The 20,547-nt window shown below is 41.4% G+C and overlaps 1 protein-coding gene across 1 annotated transcript in view; it reads right to left on the bottom strand.

Annotated features, from left to right (window-relative positions):
• The window catches only part of DDX11 (DEAD/H-box helicase 11), a 552,545-nt gene that overhangs the window by 359,478 nt on the left and 172,520 nt on the right, over positions 1 to 20,547 (bottom strand). Inside the window, exons 8-9 of the mRNA XM_053718816.1 lie at positions 5,827 to 5,914; positions 5,479 to 5,678 (exon numbers count right to left, since the gene is read on the bottom strand). Of these exons, the coding sequence (XP_053574791.1) occupies positions 5,479 to 5,678; positions 5,827 to 5,914 (288 nt within the window). The remainder of the gene's footprint in view (positions 1 to 5,478; positions 5,679 to 5,826; positions 5,915 to 20,547) is intronic.

Genomic DNA, 20,547 nt, shown 5'->3' with positions numbered 1-20,547 from the left:
TGTCCATTTTGCACAACTTCTCTGGAATCACCAAAGAGTCACAATCATCAAGAGTAGTTAGCACCTCCTTAAGCAGGGCGCGGAGATGTTCTAACTTAAATTTAAATGCCACGATATCAGGTTCTGCCTGCTGAGAAACTTTTCCTGAATTAGAAATTTCTCCCTCAGATAGACCCTCCCTCACTGCCAATTCAGATTGATGTGAGGGTATAACAGATAAATTATCGTCAGCGCCAACTTGCTCATCCTCTGTATTTAAAACTGAGTAATCACGCTTTCTGGGAAATGCTGGCAGTTTGGATAAAAGATTTGCTATAGAATTATCCATTACTGCAGTTAATTGCTGCATAGTAACAAGCATTGGCGCGCTAGATGTACTAGGTATCGCCTGCGCGGGCAAAACTGGTGTTGACACAGAAGGAGAGGATGATGAGCTATCCCCACTACCTTCATTTGAAGAATCATCTTGGGCAACCTTATTAAATGTGACAGTACTGTCCTTACTTTGTTTGGACGCCATGGCACAATTTGCACATACATTTAAAGGGGGAACCACCTTGGCCTCCATACACACAGAACATATGCTATCTGAAGGTACAGACATGTTAGACAGATTTTGGCAGGTTATTAATGCAATAAAAACGTTTTTAAACAAAACCGTTACTGTCTCTTTAAATAATAAAAAGAGCACACTTTATTTCTGAATGTTTGAAAAACTATGAAGGAAATATCCGATCTTTACAAAATTTACATCCCAGTGTCTTAATGCTTTGAAATTTCAAGTCTCTAAACCCTTAAATGAGCAAACCGGAGCAAATTGTTCAATTTACCGGTTTAAACACTCTACAGTCCCTGCCACAGACTTTGCTGCGGCTTTTACCTTCCTTAGGGGTTATTCACCACAGAAATAAGCCTTCCTGAGTCTGTTTTTCAGCCACAGGACCCTCTCACATGAAGCTGCATGCACTGCCTCTAGAAGTAACTGCGCAACTGAGGCGCGAAATTGAGGCCTCCTCCCTCTGCATACCAGAGTGAAGAGGCCTTCCTGACTAGATTAGGCGTCTAAACAACTGCCAGGCGTAATAAAACGTTCCCAAAAGTGTTTCAAAATTCACAAAACACTCCAAATGTCATATAAATATGATATAAAACAATCTATTTAGCCCACAATAGTGTCAACCAGCATAGAGCCCATTTTATAAGCCTTAATTCTGTTATGAGTCTAAGAAAATGGCTTACCGATCCCATAAGGGAAAACTAGCATTACTATGTCTTGTTAGAAAAGAGACTGGTCATACCTGGAGCAGAAAAGTCTGCAAACTGTTCCCCCCAACTGAAGTTCTCTGGTTTCAAAAGTCCTGCGTGGGAACAGCAATAGATTTTAGTTACTGGTGCTAAAATCATACTCCTCTTTTAACAGAACTCTTCATCACTTTCTGTTGTAGAGTAAATAGTACAAACCGGCACTATTTTAAAATAACAAACTCTTGATAGAAGAAATAAAACTACATACTCTTTACCATCCCCGTGGAGATGCTACTTGTTCAGAGCGGCAAAGACAATGACTGGGGGGCGGAGCCAGAGGGGGGGGCTATATGGACAGCTTTTGCTGTGTGCTCTCTTTGCCATTTCCTGTAGGGGAAGAGAATATCCCACAAGTAAGGATGAAGCCGTGGACCGGACACACCAATGTAGGAGAAATAAATCCTAACCTAAGTTACAATTAAACCTAACACTACACTATCAATAAATTAATTAAATAAAATACCTACAATTATCTACAATTAATCCTAACACTACACTATCAATAAATTAATTAAATACAATACCTACAAATAAATACAATGAAATAAACTAACTAAAGTACAAACAAATAAAAAAGAACTAAGTTACAAAAAATAAAAAAATATTTACAAACATTAGAAAAATATTACAACAATTTTAAACTAATTACACCTACTCTAAGCCCCCTAATAAAATAACAAAGCCCCCCAAAATAAAAACATGCCCTACCCTATTCTAAAATTAAAATAGAAAAGCTCTTTTACCTTACCAGCCCTTAAAAGGGCCATTTGCGGGGCATGCCCCAAAGAATTCAGCTCTTTTGCCTGGAAAAAAAACATACAATACCCCCCCCCCCCACCAACATTACAACCCACCACCCACAAACCCCTAATCTAACCCAAACCCCCCTTAAATAAACCTAACACTAAGCCCCTGAAGATCTTCCTACCTTATCTTCACCACACCGGGTATCACACCGATCTGTCCTGGCTCCGATGTCTTGATCCAAGCCCAAGCGGGGGGCTGAAGACATCCATCCTCCGGCTGAAGTCTTGATCCAAGCGGGCAGAAGAGGACATCCGGACCGGCAAACATCTTCATCCAAGCCGCATCTTCTATGTTCTTCCATCCGATGACGAACGGCTGATCTTCAAGACCTCCAGCGCGGATCCATCCTCTTCTTCCGACGACTAGACGACGAATGAAGGTTCCTTTAAGGGACGTCATCCAAGATGGCGTCCCTCGAATTCCGATTGGCTGATAGGATTCTATCAGCCAATCGGAATTAACGTAGGAAAATTCTGATTGGATGATGGAATCAGCCAATCAGATTCAAGTTCAATACGATTGGCTGATCCAATCAGCCAATCAGATTGAGCTTGCATTCTATTGGCTGTTCCGATCAGCCAATAGAATGTGAGCTCAATCTGATTGGCTGATCCAATAAGCCAATTGGATTGAACTTGAATCTGATTGGCTGATTCTGTGAACTCTAAATACCAGCGGTATTTAAAAGGTGCGGGGGGAAAAAAGCATGCGTTAGCTACGCGGGTCGTTACCGACAAAACTCTAAATCTAGCCGTTTGATTTTAAATAGCAGAATGTATACTTAAAAAGTCATATAACTAATTTGTCTATAATTTTCAAATCTATTTAAAATACTCAAGTAACACATATGTATATAGATAAATATTTGCTGAGCTGATAAATACTACAGATAGATGTATACATGTTTAACATTTTTTGTTGCCTTTGTTTTACAGACAACAAGATGTCCTTAGCCATAAACATGGATATCTTCTATTTTATCATAGAAATTGATCCATTACTGGCGTTTGATATCAAATTGTACATTTTCTATTATGCTAAATGAAATATAAATGCTGACAAGCGAGTTTTATTAATGCAAAAAGTTATAGTATGATAAATAATCACTTTATAAGAATGTATTAAATTGTTAGCAATGTTTGATGGTGGGGCTGCACTCCTGGTTTTCTGCTGCCACCTATAGATCAGAGACGGTATTACAGCTCAGGGAGGCGTCTCCCAAGATGACCTATGAGATGTGCAGATCCGAAGGGCCTATCATATCGTTTCACCAATGATTAAGATAAAAAAAGCTGAATGCAAGAGGAATTAAAAGAAGGCTGCTGACTTTTTGCTAAGACTGGTGAATGGATAACTGGCTGCGTTGGAACACAGTCACTATAAGCAAGATTGGGCTACCTTTTTATTATCCATATTGCAAATACCCTAATTTTCATATGAGGCAAAACAAGTTTTGGAAGCTGAATTATTGATTTGGTCATTTTGGGTGAAGTATACGATATTGCTAAATATATATATATAATATTTAAATCAAAGGTATTTAGTAACTATAACTAAATTGCAGTTAGTAATTTTATTTTATTTTAAAATACTTTTTATTGAAAATGTTTGCAATAAACACACAAAGAAAAAAGTACTTTTATCATTACAATCTCATCCCTTCCAAAATATAAGTATTCGGGACATATCAACAATCCATCTGCCCACATGCATACCTTCCCATATAACAGAATACAGATCATAGAATGGAGCTATCGCTCCTTAGCATGTTGTCTCCTTGATCTTAGCCTATCTTGTACATCCAGAAAAATGGGCTACATAATTATGGGATGAGTAGTAAACATATCAAACATAATAAAGTCAATTAGTAAAGTAACAACTATAAACAAACCAAACACTTTCTACTTCCTGTCACATATAAAGCAGTGTCTCTTTTTAAGAATATTACAATACCTGGAGGGTAGAGACACTTCTTCCCACGGCGCACCCCCGTCAGCCCCGCATCGGCTCATGTGAGTTTCAGACCTTAGATGATTGTTCTTGCCTACCTATCCAGTAAAGCCATACCTTTTTGCAGTTAGTAATTTTAAAAGGACAATTTGTAGTTTAAAACTTGTATTTCATAGCCCTGTGTATTTCACAACTAATTAGTAATGCTAAGTAATTTATCTTTGCAAATATACAAATATATTTTAGAATTGGTCTTAAACGTAGGTAATTAAGAATTTATTTCAGCTTAAGATAAATTGGCATTTAAACTGACTGTTTACATTAAGAATATATATACTTCTAATGCTGTAATTAGAATTGTATAAAATCATTTGTGGGTTAAATAACTTAATTGTACCAGTCTGAATGTTAGTGGCTCATATCTTGGTATCTCATTGTGGTATTTTAACGAAATTCAATTGTGAATAAGGTTAATAAATAAGGTATTTTTTATGATCTTTGCATAGCATATTATAATAGTTTAAACTTGTACAGTTTTGATTTATATCTGGTTCTCTATAAATATAATTAAATGTGTCTATAAATTTTAACTAATATAAAGGAATTTACATTAATTTTATTGTTTTGTATATGCATTTTATTGGAGGTTTATTTTAAAGGATAATTATTAAATATTTTATATTATAACCCGGCCATATACTGACATGTGGTTTCATGGCATTGGGCATTGGGAAAAAAGGTTTTAAGAACCCTGAGAAAGAGCACATACTTTTAAACAACTTTCCAATTTACTTCTATTATCAAATTTGCTTTGTTCCCTTGGTGTCCTTTGTTGAAGGGTAAATCTAGATAGGCTGATGGTAGCTTAGGAGCATGCAAGTGTCATTAGCATTAGCAATGTTTGCAACTATGTATAACATTTCTATAAACCCTAGGTAGGCTGATAGGAGGTTAAAACATGCACGTATCTAGCATTTAATGACAGCAGTGTTTTCAACTATGTATATAACATCACTATAAATATTGTTGCAAAAACTGCTGCCAGATGTCTAAAGACATGTGCACGCTCCTGAGCTCCCTTAGAATTACTCTTTAACAAATTATACCAAGTAAAATTGATAATAGAAGTAAATTGCAAATATGTTTAAAATGTATTGCTCTATCCAGTCCATTTGATTAATTTTGACTTTACTCACCCTTTAATTCTGAGTTTTGTGTCCTTTTAATTATTAGTACCCCTATTTCTATTCTTAAATAGATACTCAGTGCTCTCCATATGAAAACACAATCAGTACACTCTTGTTTATTGTAGTGCTGTGCCAAGCTGTTTGGTCTCTCTCAGATACATCCCATCTTTCCTAGACACAGCTATAAAACACTCACTCTCTCTTTCTGTCTTTGTATTACAGCTCATACCTGGGCATTAGGTATAGCAAAGCGGCTTCCATAGTATGGACAGGCTTTGGCCCCCCGGGCTATTGACACCACTTGTTCAATGTCCTTAACTTCAACAAGTATCTCATCACGGAGGAATTGCATCTGTTCATATGAATAATAAGGACAAGAAAGCCGGCTTCCTCGTTGCTTCTTTCCTTCTGGCTCCTCATTTTTCTTTTCTAAAAATACAGCCCAAAGAATTTCTGATTTATAATATCCAAAGGCTACAATGAGACACAGAGATAAAATACTATTCAACACCTAGGTGTCCTAGGCCTGGCTAAAACAATTACTACAGCTACAGCACACGGACACACTCCTACTCACCATTTCTATTCTTCTGCATCTCCATGCATCGATCATTGATGAGCTGCACAGCACCAAGACGTCTCACCTCCTCATTCACACACATGTTCTACAGGAAGATAGGTAACTTATAGATTTGCATTTTTTAAATGTGTTACATTGAGATTTCAGCATAATGTAAATGTATTTTATTATATACATATATTTATAAATATACATACACATTATATACATATATATATTCTAATCCTGAAAGGTTTACCACTAATTCAAGATTTAAAGGGACATTAAACTGCTGGGCACAACTACTTTACTTTAAAGGGATAGTCTAGTCAAAACTTTCATAATTCAGATATTCAGATAGAGCATGCAATTTTAAGCAACTTTCTAACTTACTCCTATTATCAATTTTTCTTCGTTCTCTAACTATCATTATTTGAAAAGGCTGGAATTTAAGCTTAGGAGTTGGCCCTTTATTGGTTCAGCACCATGGGTAGTGCTTGGTGAACCAAAAATGGTCCGGCTCCTAAGCTTACATTCTTGCTTTTTCAAATAAAGATAGCCAGAGAACAAAGAAAAATTGATAATAGGAGTAAATTAGAAAGTTGCTTAAAATTGCATGCTCTGTCTGAATCATGAAAGTTTAATTTTGACTAGACTATCCCTTTTATTATTACTCACCATATTGTTTTTCCTCTATTTTTTTTTTTTTTTTTTTTTTTATTTCAAAAGGCTTTATTGAAAATAACAAGAAATGACAATGGCAGAAAGGTAATAGCATCACATAAGAATCATAAAGCAGTACACTCCATTAAATCAGAATTTAGATGGCAAAACCAGGGGATGATTATTACACAAAAGCTTACAGGAGGAAGTTAGATAACTAATGTCCGTGATCTTAGAAGGAAAACAGTTCGTGACTCCATTGAGTCTTATCCTCTGCAACCTGAGAGAGGAGTGTAGCGATGTATACCAAACTCTGCAACATGCATCTCAAAAACAGTAACAACAATAATCAACTCAAGTGCTTTTGTGCGCACCTGTACGCTAGGGTCTGGCATGCGACATAGGGTTCAGTGCATGCCAGTAGTTAGTGAAAAGAGAAAAGGAAGGATGATAGAAAGAGAGAAAAAAAAAAAAAAAAAAAAAAAAAAAAAAAAAAGGGGGGAAGGGGTTAACCCCAGCGTATGTGGGGGGGAAGGAAAGAGGGAGGAAGGGGATGTTTCTTCATGTCTTGTGACTTTATCTGATCAAGGGCTTCCAGATTTCCTTCATGTACTCATGTAGTTCTATTTTGTCATCCCTCATATATCTGTATCTCTCCAGAGTCAAATACCTGTCCACCCTATTTTCCCAGTCTGAATGTTGAGGTGTTTGGGTCGTTTTCCAGTATTTGGGGATTAGGGTTTTAGCACTGTTGAGCATTATATACAAGAGGTGTTTTTTGGGTTTTTCTACTAGCTTAGGGAGACCGTGGAATAATAAGAAGCTCGGATTTCTGCTCACCCTGACATTTAATTTGGAGTCAATCGTGTCTAAGACAGAATTCCAAAAGGGTTGGATCAGGTCACACGTCCACCAAATGTGGATCAGAGTGCCAGATTCACCACACCCCCTCCAACACTTGCCATCTGATTTCTTATAGAATTTTCTAATTCTTTCTGGTGTCAAATACCAACGAGACAGATATTTATAGTTAGATTCAAGGATCCCGGCGGAGACAGATGCCTTAGCGTGGTTGTAAAATATTTTATCCCAGTCTGTATCCGTCAGTTCCCCATCCAACTCTGTGTTCCACCTTCTAACAAATGAAGGCAAGCCAACGTCTTTATGAGAAGACAGCAGGTTATACATAATTGAGATTAAGTGTCTTGGGGCGGATGGAAGTAGACAGAGTGTTTCCAACCGTGTAAATTGTCTTGTAATGTAAATTGCTTTTTTAGTAGTGCTTAAGTAGTGTTGAAGTTGTCTGTGATGATACCAAGTGAGAGGAACTCCCAATTGCTGCAATTCCTCTAGGGGTCTCAATCTCCCATCTAGGAGCAGTCTATGAAACATTGTTTGATCTATCTGTGCCCTATTTATATTTATGTGATATGTGTTCGAAAACGGGATGTCGGGGTTGTGTGTAAATGGAGATAGTGGTGAAGGGAGGGAGGAGATATGTGGGTGTTCGACAAGTGTCTTATCCCATTGTGAGAGAAATTCACTAAGGAAAGGGTAATGGGAGATTATGTTTGGCCTATTTTTACTAGAGATCCAGCTCAGTGTTCCCGGGTTCTGTACTCCTAAAATCGTGCGTCCAATTTGGGCCCAAGTCTTTTCTATTGAGTTAGTGCACCATTCCACTTGTGTTTGAAGGTTAATTGCCTTTTTATATAATAGGAGGCATGGAATGCCTAAACCTCCTTTGTCTTTGGCCAAGTATAAGGTGCGTCTAGGGATTCGGGGTCTTCTACCCCCCCAAATATATGTCTCTAGTTGTCCTTGCAACTTTCGTAAAAAGTGTATTGGGAATGGGGTCGGCAAGGTCTGCAAATAATATAATACCCTGGGGAGGATATTCATTTTTACCACACCTATCCTACCCAGCCATGAAATTCTCTTATTTTTCCAAGCAGATAGGTCGTCTGTTATTGATTTTGACAGTTGGGGGTAGTTAGCTCCGAATAGGCCATTTGAATCTGGGGTCAGGTTGATTCCTAAATATTTAAGCGTTTGGGTTTTAATTTTAAGTTTGCATATGTGCGGGATTTGACACAGCTCAGCTTGGGATAAATTTATATTTAGAATCTCAGACTTTGTGTGATTTAGGTGGAAATTAGATACTTTGCCATAGTCATCGAACTCCTTTAGAATCTCTGGAAGAGAGGTCAAAGGGTTGGAGATAGACAAAAGAACGTCGTCCGCGTAGAGCGAGACTTTGTGGTCCTGGCCACCCACCCGTATCCCAGAAATTGTATGATTGGCACGTATCTTGTGCGCCAAGATCTCTATAGAAAGGGCAAATAACAGAGGTGAGAGTGGACAGCCCTGTCTTGTGCCATTTGTGATGTCGAAGGGTTCAGATAAAATATTATTAACTTTAACTTGGGCAGTAGGTTTCGAGTAGAGGGCCAATATTTTTTGTATGAAAGAGTGGCTGAAATTCATTTTCGACAGGACAGCTGCAAGAAAGTCCCAGCTGACCCTGTCGAAGGCCTTCTCCGCGTCAGTTGATATAAGCACTGAAGGGATATTATTGTGTCGGGCGTGATTTACTAAGAGATTGGCTTTTATTGTGTTGTCCCTAGCCTCGCGGCCGGGAACAAAACCTACTTGGTCAGGTGAAACCAAATGGGGCAAGTAGACATTTAGTCTTGTGGCGAGGATTTTTGCGTAGATCTTCAGGTCTACATTGAGTAAGGAAATTGGCCTGAAGTTCTCAGGGCGGTTAGGTGGCTTCCCGGGTTTTGGGATAGTGGTAACGTGTGCTAGTAACATGGTTGGGGGGAAATTTTGAGTGTGTCCAATGTCATTGAATAGGGTTGCTAAATGTGGCGAAAGGATATCCTTAAATAATTTGTAATATTTGGCACTAAAGCCGTCAGGGCCGGGGCTTTTACCAGTACTCAGCTCCTCAATGGTTTTGGTTACCTCTTTTACCGTGATGGGGTTATCCAGTTCCTCTCTGTCTTTATCCGACAGTGTCGGCAATGTGAGAGAGCTCAAATATCTCTCAATATGGGGAAGGGGGGGATCTCTTTCTGCCTCCGAAGTTGATACCTTCTCATCTTTTAAGTTATACAACTTCTGGTAGTAGGATCTAAGTGTTTCCGCAATTGAAGGGCTATCTACACAGGTTTGATTATGCTGATTAAAGATGGAGTGAACATGGGATTTTGATTGTTTTCTTTTTAAAGCGCGTGCCAGAAGCCTACCGGGTTTATCCCCGTATTCAAAGTATGTTTGTTGCAATTGTAATGCCTTTTTTTGGTGATCAATTGAATGTATATCTTGGATCTCTTTTCTGGCTTGTTGCAATATTTTGGTAGTCGCGGTGTCAGAGGGCAGTTTTTTATGTTTAATCTCTAGATCTCGGATTTTAAGGAGAAGGGTGGAGTACCTAAGTCTCAGCTGTTTGGAGTTTAGAGCTCTTTGTTTGATCAGTTCCCCCCTCAGCACACTCTTGTGTGCTTCCCACACTATTGGGCCTGGGACCTCCCCTGTGTTGTTGTGTTGGAAGTACTCTAATAATCTAGTCTCTATCTGCAGTTTAATTGGTTGATTGTTCAACAGGAAGTCATCAAACCTCCAAATGTGGGGTCTGTCTGGGATAGAAGGCCAATTTAATTTACACAGGACAGGTGAGTGATCCGACCATGTCATGGGGAGTATTTGGGAGTCTATAACCCCCGCCAGTGTGGACTGATCTGTAAAAAAGTAGTCCAGACGTGTGTACAGGTTGTGTGGGTGGGAAAAGAAGGTAAAGTCGCGCCTAGTGGGGTAAAGAGTGCGCCATGTATCATGAACTTCTAACTCTTCTAGTCTGGAGTTGCATTGTCTAATCACTTTTTTAGATATAGAAGCCGTAGCTCTGGACGTGTCTAGGACTGGGTCTAGAGGGAGATTGAAGTCCCCCCCAAGAATTAAAGCTCCTTTACGCAGGTCTAGGATCTTGTTGGTTAGTCTGGTCAGAAAACTGTTTTGTCCCTGGTTGGGAAAGTATGTATTCACTAATGTGACGAGTCTGTTGAATAGTAGGCCTATTACAATCAGAAACCTCCCCTCAGGGTCTCTTTCTATGTGTATAGGTGAGAAAGGTGCAGAATGCTTAATCAAAATTCCGACACCGTTTTTTTTTGATGGGCCTGAGGCAAAGTATGAGGTCGGAAATTTAGGATTTGTCCAGGTCGGTTCCCTGCCCTTACGAAAATGAGTCTCCTGCATGAAGACAACGTCACTATGTGTTCTGATAGCGTCTCTAATTAGATGGGAGCGTTTTTCAGGTATGTTCAGTCCTTTGGTGTTTATGGTCAACAAAGTGAGGGTTTGTGCCCCGTGGGATGGCATGGTGGGGGCAAAGGGGGAGGGTGAGAGAGGAGGGAAGAAAAAAAAAAAAAAAAAAAAAAAAAACCTTAAAGGGGGAGGGGAAAAAGAGAGGAGTGTAAAGAAAGAATCAGAAAGAATGAAAGTAAATTAGACGCAGACCCTAGTGAAAGGGGACGTCCAGTGTGGGCAGCAGATAGGGTATGTACTTTAGAGAGATGGCAGTGTTGTCTCTCTGTACACAGGAGAAAGAGGAATAAAAAAGAAAAAGAAGTTTTAGAGAAAGCAGAAAGTATCAAAGAGTGTGGGATAAGTATCCCTGTGCCTGATGTGGTTAGCAAATGAAAGAATAGTGAAGACGTAGAAGGATTAGAGCGTGGTCAGGAGTGACAAGAATAGCAATAATATTATTCCCCTAGATGCAACATCATCAGCAACATACATATATCAACAGTAGCTTCAACAGATTCCTGGTTAAAATTACATCCAAATAAAGCCATGAGAACCACTTAAAAACAATGTAAATAAAGGAGGCTCAAGTAGGTAAACAAAGGCTAAAGATTCCCAGGATAGGGGTCTGAAAGCCTCTAGTGTAGTCTATAAACTGACCTGGTCTATTTAGAGAAAGTGTGCCTCATAAGGCTGCCACTGCAAAAGGAGGTTCAGGGAGGGAGAGTACTCCCCCCATAATGAATCATAGGTATTAAGGTCTAAAATTAAGGGGCCTTTGGTTACCGCTATTAGGCTAGGGTGGCATAGTTAGAGATATCTCTACAAATATGGGGTTACTATTGTGCAAACCTTTAGTGACTCATGGTTCCAATAGGCTGGTCTATAAAGACAGTATACCCTGGTAGGGGAGAAAAACAAAATAAAGACAAAAAGAAAGACATATTAACCAGTTACAAGAAAAACAGTACAATATAACTATAACAAAACTTAGCTGATGTTGAAATAGGGCATAGTAGAAATGTTCGGTAGGTATCAAATGAGTGTCCCGTGCAAAGTCTATTAATTGTCCCTATTTGTGGTTGGTAAATCAGGAGCACTTTGGCTGGATCCTGCTTCTTCGGGTACTGGAATGTCTACATCCAGAATATTGCAGAAATCAGAGAGGTCTGTGCGGGTTTTAAAGATGGCTTGTTTCCCATTGCGGGTGGCTATAAGCGATACAGGAAACCCCCACTTATATTGAATTTTATGGCGCTGAAGAACACTGGTAATGAACTTAAGGTCCCTTCTTTTTTGTAAGGTAATTTGGCTCAGGTCTGAGAAAACCTGGATAGGTATACCAGCATGAGTGAGGTCTTTGATGGCGCGGGCCCTCTGAGCGATGGTATCTTTATCTTTATAACTCAAAAACTTGACAATAATGTCCCTCGGGGGGGCTTTGGGGGGGGGTTTTGGTCGGAGGGCCCGATGTGCCCTTTCTAGCATAATATCAGGGGAGCTCGGTGTTTCTTTAATGGTGCGGAAAAAGTCTTGTAGGAAGCCCTCAATGGCTGTATTATTCACAGATTCCGGCACCCCCCTGATGCGTAGATTGTTCCTTCTCCCCCTATTGTCTAAGTCTTCCACCCTGGTTAGGAGAAATTGGATGTCCCCCTCTTGCTCAAAAGCCCTTTGTGTGTTTGAATCGGCTTGGGCCTGCAGGGTTATCTGCTTAGTTTCTAAGGTGGTAACCTGCTGGCTGATTTGCTGGAAATCTCTTTTCAAGTCTCCAAATAAAGACCTCATTTCTGTTAGGACCACATTAATGTCTGCTTTAGAGGAGATTACATTTAAGTCACCTCTTGTTAGAGGTTCCTGTGGCTGCATGTCGGGCAGAGGACTTGGAGCGAAAGTTAGTGGGGAGGTCTGCTCTGTGTTTTCTGCAGGGGGTTGATCCGAACAAGTATTAGGCATTTTCAGAAAGTTAGTTAGGCTGGTGCTTTTAATGTTTTTGTCACCTTTATTATGTTTCCTGCTAGACATGGTCACAGAGCTGTCAGAGACTAGGTTGAGAATAGCTACAGTGGCCACGTGTGCTTTGCCCAATGGTGTAAATAACTCACAGCATAAGTTTTTTCCCCTGTGTACCAGCAGATGTAGAAGCTTATTTGTGCAGGTCGTATTTGGTTATTCTAGTATCTCTCTGGTGGATGCTATGAGAGGTGCTAGGTTATACAAAATAGGGTGTTCTTTGCAGCGTGTGGGGATATCCCAATGGCCCAGTGCTATGATGTTTAGCTGAGTTACCCCGTGTATGAGGTTCTTATTGATGGGGTATACCCCTGTGTGTGCTCAAACAGGTCTCCCCTCTTACCGGTGTCTTGTCCTCTGGGTCCTCTAGCCTCTTTTGTCATACAGCCGCTGCTGCCGTTGTTTAAGCACTGCGAGAGGACTAGAGCCTTGCGGCCTGATCATGCGTCCGCTTTTTGTGGCGTTCGGCGGGGAGCCGCTTGATCTGTTGCCTCAAGAGATTATCGATATCCCGAGAATCGGGTGCAGTGAGGTGGATATCTCCGCAATACGCGAGGTAGGATGCCAGTCAGCGAGGTGCTGTGAGCGGTCCCGGTAGGCCGCAGTCTTCTGTATTGAAAAAGATCCGCCGATTGCTCAAAAAGTTATAAGGATCACATGCAGGGATTGATCACACTCCTGTATTATATTTTTTAAGATGTTTTAGGCATATTCCTTCTTGTTATTTAATTATTATCAGGCACAGGGCTTAGGAGCCGGGAATTAAGCGACCATGTCCCTGCGTGGCCAGGCTCCGCCCCCGTTTTTCCTCTATTTTTAACCATTTAAAGTGCAGGTTGGTGAAATTCTGCATCTTAAAACTGGGCTCCGTCATCTTGGAGTTTAAGAATTCATGCCCATGGTGACAGAAGCAGTGTGCATTCACAGATCTGTGATATTGTTGTTTTATTGACAAGCATTACTGTGCACCTCAGTTTAAAGTGCACAATATAGAGCGGGAGCTGTACATTTTAACAGTGGCTGCATTTCTCTAAATTATTCTTGAGGGCTTTTTTTATTTGTTGTGTAACTTTTAAACTGTTAAAAACTGAATATATGTAAAGCTTCTTATTTCTATTGTGCAAGATAATCGAAAGTGCAAAGTACAGCTGTCAAAAATCCATTAAAATCACTGATCTGTAAAAGCTCACTGTTTCTATCACAGGATGCAACACTACACAAGCTACAAGATAGCGCCACCCAGCATAAAGATGCCCAGCTTTGCCATCTGGGTTCTCTAATGGGTTAAAGAGAGCTGCAGGTACAGAAGGAAAAACAATGCTACTGTAATTGTACTTAGGAATGTATTGTCTCTTTAATAGAAGCATTCACCACAATAGTACATCTAAATGTAACTTTATATATATATAAATGCTGTACAGTATAAATGCTTTTTAATATACAAATGTTAAGTTTGTTTTTATCAAAAGTGAGTGAACAGAAGAAAAATCAAAAACAGCATTATTATTTTTTTAACTTTAAGTCATATCAAAGGTAATTTTTGTTTTTATTACATACAAAAGATGAACAAAATAAAAATGTTCAAAACAAATGTACTTATAAAACATCCAGAAACAAACCTTGAGTACAGTCCTCAAAACCTGTAAACCTTGCAAGGAACCTGGGAAACTGTTGCGACAAAGGGGACATAATATTTCCAAGTCTTTATAGAACTGCCTAAGTAGGGGTAAAGTAGGTAACCCTATTATTCACTGTTTCGGCCACCAACAGTGAGAATCTAAATGGGCTTTGCAAATATAAATCTTACATTACATTTGTCTTGAACTTGTATTGTATATATCCCCCTACAAAGCGCCAAACTAAGTGGTCCCTCATGTTACATAATCAGTTAACACAAAGGAAAAAAAGCCAACTATAATAAGAACTTAAAAATTTCTAAACCAAAAAAAAATCAAAATATAAGATCTTCTAGCAAAACAATCTATGGGTATAACAGTCTAGCAACATTTTAATATAGTTTTACATGTACTGTGGAGATGCCTAAAGTAGGGCCATACTGCAGTATGAATGTCACTTTAGAAAGACGATAGTGCCAGCATAGTTATAACGCAGATGCCCTGGTGGGGCCAATTCAAGTATGGGGCCATGCAGCAGTATATCTGTTCCAAATGGGAATAGAGCATTGAACATGTGTAAAGTCACCTTCTCAGCAACATGGCCTTTTTTAGTAGCTGCTGCTTTCGTGAGTGCACTTCTTCTGATCACACCAGATGATAAAAACGCTTGGATAGTGTAAATTTATAAACTGAGTTCTGTTTGATCTTATAGAGGATTGACCCTTCCGTTATGTTTGGAAGGATAGGAGGTGACTAACCATAACCCGAAAAAAGTCGGTGGAAGCCGAGCCCAGAAGTTTCGAAATGAGTGATTTATACCGCCCCCTGGCTGCACCCAGACCCTCCGGTGCCGCCGATAGGTCTAGCTCTGCTGGTGCCATTTCTCAATTCGGCACTGAGTGTACAGATTCTTCTGCTCACACCCTCTAAACAGGCTTGATATTGCTAGTGAAAAAATAGAAATTATGCTTACCTGATAATTTAATTTCTATTGTGGAGAGGAGAGTCCACGGCTTCATTCAATACTTGTGGGAATTAAGAACCTGGCCACCAGGAGGAGGCAAAGACACCACAGCAAAAGGCTTAAATACCTCCCCCACTTCCCTCATCCCCCAGTCATTCTGCCGAGGGAACAAGGAACAGTAGGAGAAATATCAGGGTATAAATGGTGCCAGAAGAATAAAATTAAATTTAAGTCCACCCACCGGAGCAACAGGCGGGAGCCGTGGACTCTCCTCCCCACAATGGAAATTAAATTATCATTTAAGCATAATTTATATTTTCCATCTAAAGGGGAGAAGAGTCCATGGCTTCATTCATTACTTGTGGGAACAAATACCCAAGCTCTAGAGGACACTGAATGGCAAACGGGAGGGCGAAGAAGGCAGACCCTAATCTGAGGGCACCACAGCCTGTAAAACCTTTCTCCCAAAAACTGCTAATGCCGAAGCAAAAACGTAAAATTTGTAACATTTTGTAAAGGTATGTAAGGAGGACCAGGTAGCTGCCAAATCTGCTCCATAGAGGCCTCATTCTTGAAGAAGCCACAGCCCTAGTTTAATGAGCCGTGATCCTCTGAGGAGGCTTATGTCCCGCTGTCTCGTAGGCCAAGCGAATCATGCTCCTGAACCAAAAGGACAAAGAAGTTGAAGAGGCCTTCTACCCCTTGCGCTTCCCTGATAAAACCACAAAAAGAGATGGAGACTGTCTGAAATCCTTCGTAGCCTGAAGATGAAACTTCAAAGCACGAACCACATCCAGATTATGAAGTAACTTTTCCTTAGGAGAAGAAGGGTTAGGACACAAAGAAGGAACAACTATTTCTTGATTGATGTTACGGGTAGACACAACCTTGGGAAGAAATCCCAAACCAGCGCAAAGAACAGCCTTATTAGCATGAAAAACCAGATACGGAGGCTCATATTGCAAGGCCGCCAACTCAGATACTCTGGGTGCGATGCAATAGCCAGCAAAAACAGAACCTTCCAAGAAAGTAACTTAATGTCAAGAGAGTGCATAGATTCAACGGAACTCTCTGCAGCACCTTCAAAACCAAGTTCAAACTCCAGGGAGAAGCGGACTGTCTAAAAACAGGCCTGATTCTAGACAGAGCCTGAACAAAAGACTGGATATCAGGAAGCTCAGCGAGCCTCTTGTGCAACAGAACAGATAAAGCCAAAATCTGTCGCTTCAAGGAACTGGCAGCAAGTCCCTTCTCTAGTCCATCCTGGACAGAACCCTGGATACCTTAACCTTGTGCCAAGGAAAGCCATGCTTCTCACACCAGGACAAGTAAGTCCTCCACACCTTATGATAGATGCGACGAGTGACCGGCTTCCTGGTTTAAACAAGAGTATCAATCACTTTCTCAAAGAATCCTCTCTTAGCTAAGACTAAGCGTTCAATCTCCACACAGTCAGCCTCAGAAACTCTAGATTTTGATGTTGAAAGGGACCCTGTACCAACAGATCCCTGCGACAGGGTAACCTCCATGGAGGAGACAATGACATCCCCACTAAATCCGCAAACCACGTCCTCTGCGGCCGCGACGGAGCAATCAGAATAGCTGAAGCTTACTCCTGCTTGATGCAGGCCACTACTCGAGGTAGAAGTGGCAACGATGGAAACACGTAAACTAGGTTGAACCCCCAAGGAACCACTAATACGTCTGTCAGCTCTGCCTGGGGATCCCTTGATCGCGACCCGTATCTGTGTAGCTTGCAATTCAGTCTGGACGCCATGAGATCTATCTCCGCCATCCCCCATCTGAGACAAATCTCCGCAAACACCTCGGGATGGAGAGACCATCCTCCGGATGAAAGGCTTGCCTGCTTAGAAAATCCCAATTGTCCACACCTGGAATGTGGATTTCTGAGAGCGAGCAGCTGTGGGACTCTGCCCATTCCAATATCAGAGAAACCACCCTCATTATTAGGGAGCCTCGCCCCCCCCCTCCCCTGGAACCTGATGGAGTTGAATGACCACAGGAGAGGCCATGCCTTTAGAGCATTGTAATTGCTCGAAGTTCCAGAATATTGATCAGAAAGAGTGACTCTTCTCGAGACCACCTTCCCTGTTCCATCCTGGCACCCCAAACAGCACCCCATCCTGCTAGACTTGCGTTCGTGGTCAAAATCTCCCAGGACGGTCTCAGGAACGATGTCCCCTGGGACAGTTGATGCGGATGGATCCACCAATAAAGGAAATCCCTCATCCGAACATCCAGAGAAATCCAGAGATAGATCTGAATGATCGCCGTTCCACTGTCTCAACATGCACAGCTGAAGAGGTCTGAGATGGAACCTGGAGAATGGAATGACATTGATGCTGGACACCATGAGCCCAATTACCTCCATACTCTGAGCCCCCGAGGGACTGGAGGAGGACTGAAGGGCAAGACAGGTGGACGCAATCGTCTTGCATCGCTGATCTGTGAGAATTATTTTCATTGATATAGAATCTATTATCATTCCCAGGAACTCCACCCTGTTGCTGGGAATCAGGGAGCTCTTTCATGAGTTTATCTTCCAACCGTGAGATTGGACAAACGAAAGAAGGGCCCTGGAGTAATCCTCTGCGAGACTGAACGACTGCGCCTGGACTAGGATATCGTCCAAATAGGGAGCCACAGCAATGCCTCTGGATCTGGCCACTGCAAGTAGTGCCCCCAGAACCTTCGTAAAGACTCTCGAGCCATCGCCAGACCAAAGTGAAGAGCCACAAACTGGAAATGTTGGTCCAGAAACGCAAATCTCAGGAACCTGAAGTGATCCCTGTTGAGGCATCCTTCAAGTCTATTGTCGTAATGAACTGACCCTCTTGAACTAGGGGCAGAATTGATCTGATCGTTCCATTATGAACGATGGAACAGCCAGAAATGTGTTTAAACATTTTATGTCTAGAATCGGGCAGAACGTGCCCTCCTTCCTAGACCCCTTTCTGCTGGGGGTACTGGTACAATAACTCAGAGAGAAGAGAGATCCCTCACACAGTCTAAAAACAGAATTTATGCTTACCTGATAAATTACTTTCTCCAACGGTGTGTCCGGTCCACGGCGTCATCCATAACTTGTGGGAATATCTCTTCCCCAACAGGAAATGGCAAAGAGCACAGCAAAAGCTGTCCACATAGTCCCTCCTAGGCTCCGCCCACCCCAGTCATTCGACCGACGGACAGGAGAAAAAACAGGAGAAACTATAAGGTGCCGTGGTGACTGTAGTTAAAGAAATAAATTCATCAAACCTGATTAAAAAAACCAGGGCGGGCCGTGGACCGGACACACCATAATTTATCAGGTAAGCATAAATTCTGTTTTCTCCAACATTGATGTGTCCGGTCCACGGCGTCATCCATAACTTGTGGGAACCAATACCAAAGCTTTAGGACACGGATGAAGGGAGGGAGCCAATCAGGTTGCCTAAACGGAAGGCACCACGGCTTGCAAAACCTTTCTCCCAAAAATAGCCTCCGAAGAAGCAAAAGTATCAAATTTGTAGAATTTGGCAAAAGTGTGCAGGGAAGACCAAGTCGCTGCCTTACATATCTGATCAACAGAAGCCTCGTTCTTGAAGGCCCATGTGAAAGCCACAGCCCTAGTAGAGTGAGCTGTGATGCGTTCAGGAGGCTGCCGTCCGGCAGTCTCGTAAGCCAATAGGATGATGCTTTTCAGCCAAAAGGAAAGAGAGGTAGCAGTAGCTTTTTGACCTCTCCTCTTGCCAGAATAAAGGACAAACAGAGAAGACGTTTGTCTGAAATCCTTTGTAGCTTCTAAATAGAACTTTAAAGCACGAACTACATCTAGATTGTGTAACAAACGTTCCTTCTTTGAAATTGGATTCGGACACAAAGAAGGCACAACTATTTCCTGGTTAATATTCTTGTTGGAAACAACCTTTGGAAGGAAACCAGGTTTAGTACGCAAAACAACCTTTTCTGAATGGAACACCAGATAGGGCGGATTACACTGCAGAGCAGATAATTCAGAAGCTCTTCTAGCAGAAGAGATAGCAACCAAAAACAGAACTTTCCAAGATAACATCTTGATATCTATGGAATGTAGAGGTTCAAACGGAACCCCTTGAAGAACTGAAAGAACTAAATTCAGACTCCAGGGAGGAGTCAAAGGTCTGTAAACAGGCTTGATCCTGACCAAAGTCTGAACAAAAGCTTGAACATCAGGCACAGCTGTCAGTCGTTTGTGTAATAAGACAGATAAAGCAGAAATCTGTCCCTTTAGAGAACTCGCTGACAATCCCTTATCCAAACCTTCTTGGAGAAAAGAAAGGATCCTAGGAATTTTGATCTTACTCCATGAGAATCCCTTGGATTCACACCAACAGATATGTCTTTTCCATATTTTATGGTAAATCTTCCTAGTTACAGGTTTTCTGGCTAGTATCAGAGTATCTATTACAGAATCCGAAAACCCACGCTTAGATAAAATCAAGCGTTCAATTTCCAGGCCGTTAGCTGAAGGGAAACTAGATTTGGATGTTCGAATGGACCTTGTACTAGAAGATCCTGTCTCAAAGGTAGCTTCCATGGTGGAGCCGATGACATATTCACCAGGTCTGCATACCAAGTCCTGCATGGCCACGCAGGAGCTATCAAGATCACTGAGGCCCTCTCCTGCTTGATCCTGGCTACCAGCCTGGGAATGAGAGGAAACGGTGGAAACACATAAGCTAGGTTGAAGGTCCAAGGCGCTACTAATGCATCCACTAGAGTCGCCTTGGGATCCCTGGATCTGGACCCGTAGCAAGGAACCTTGAAGTTCTGACGAGACACCATTAGATCCATGTCTGGAATGCCCCACAATTGAGTCAACTGGGCAAAGATCTCCAGGTGGAGTTCCCACTCCCCCGGATGGAATGTCTGACGACTCAGATAATCCGCCTCCCAGTTTTCCACTCCTGGGATGTGGATCGCAGATAGGTGGCAGGAGTGATCCTCCGCCCATTTTATGATTTTGGTCACTTCTCTCATCGCCAGGGAACTCCTTGTTCCCCCCTGATGATTGATGTAAGCAACAGTCGTCATGTTGTCTGATTGGAATCTTATGAATCTGGCCTTTGCTAGTTGAGGCCAAGCCTGGAGAGCATTGAATATCGCTCTCAGTTCCAGAATGTTTATCGG

Source organism: Bombina bombina, chromosome 6 (assembly GCF_027579735.1).
Source record: "Bombina bombina isolate aBomBom1 chromosome 6, aBomBom1.pri, whole genome shotgun sequence".
Lineage (NCBI taxonomy): Eukaryota > Metazoa > Chordata > Amphibia > Anura > Bombinatoridae > Bombina > Bombina bombina.
The sequence above is the reverse complement of the archived record's forward strand: the minus strand, read 5'-3'. Positions and strand labels throughout refer to the sequence as shown.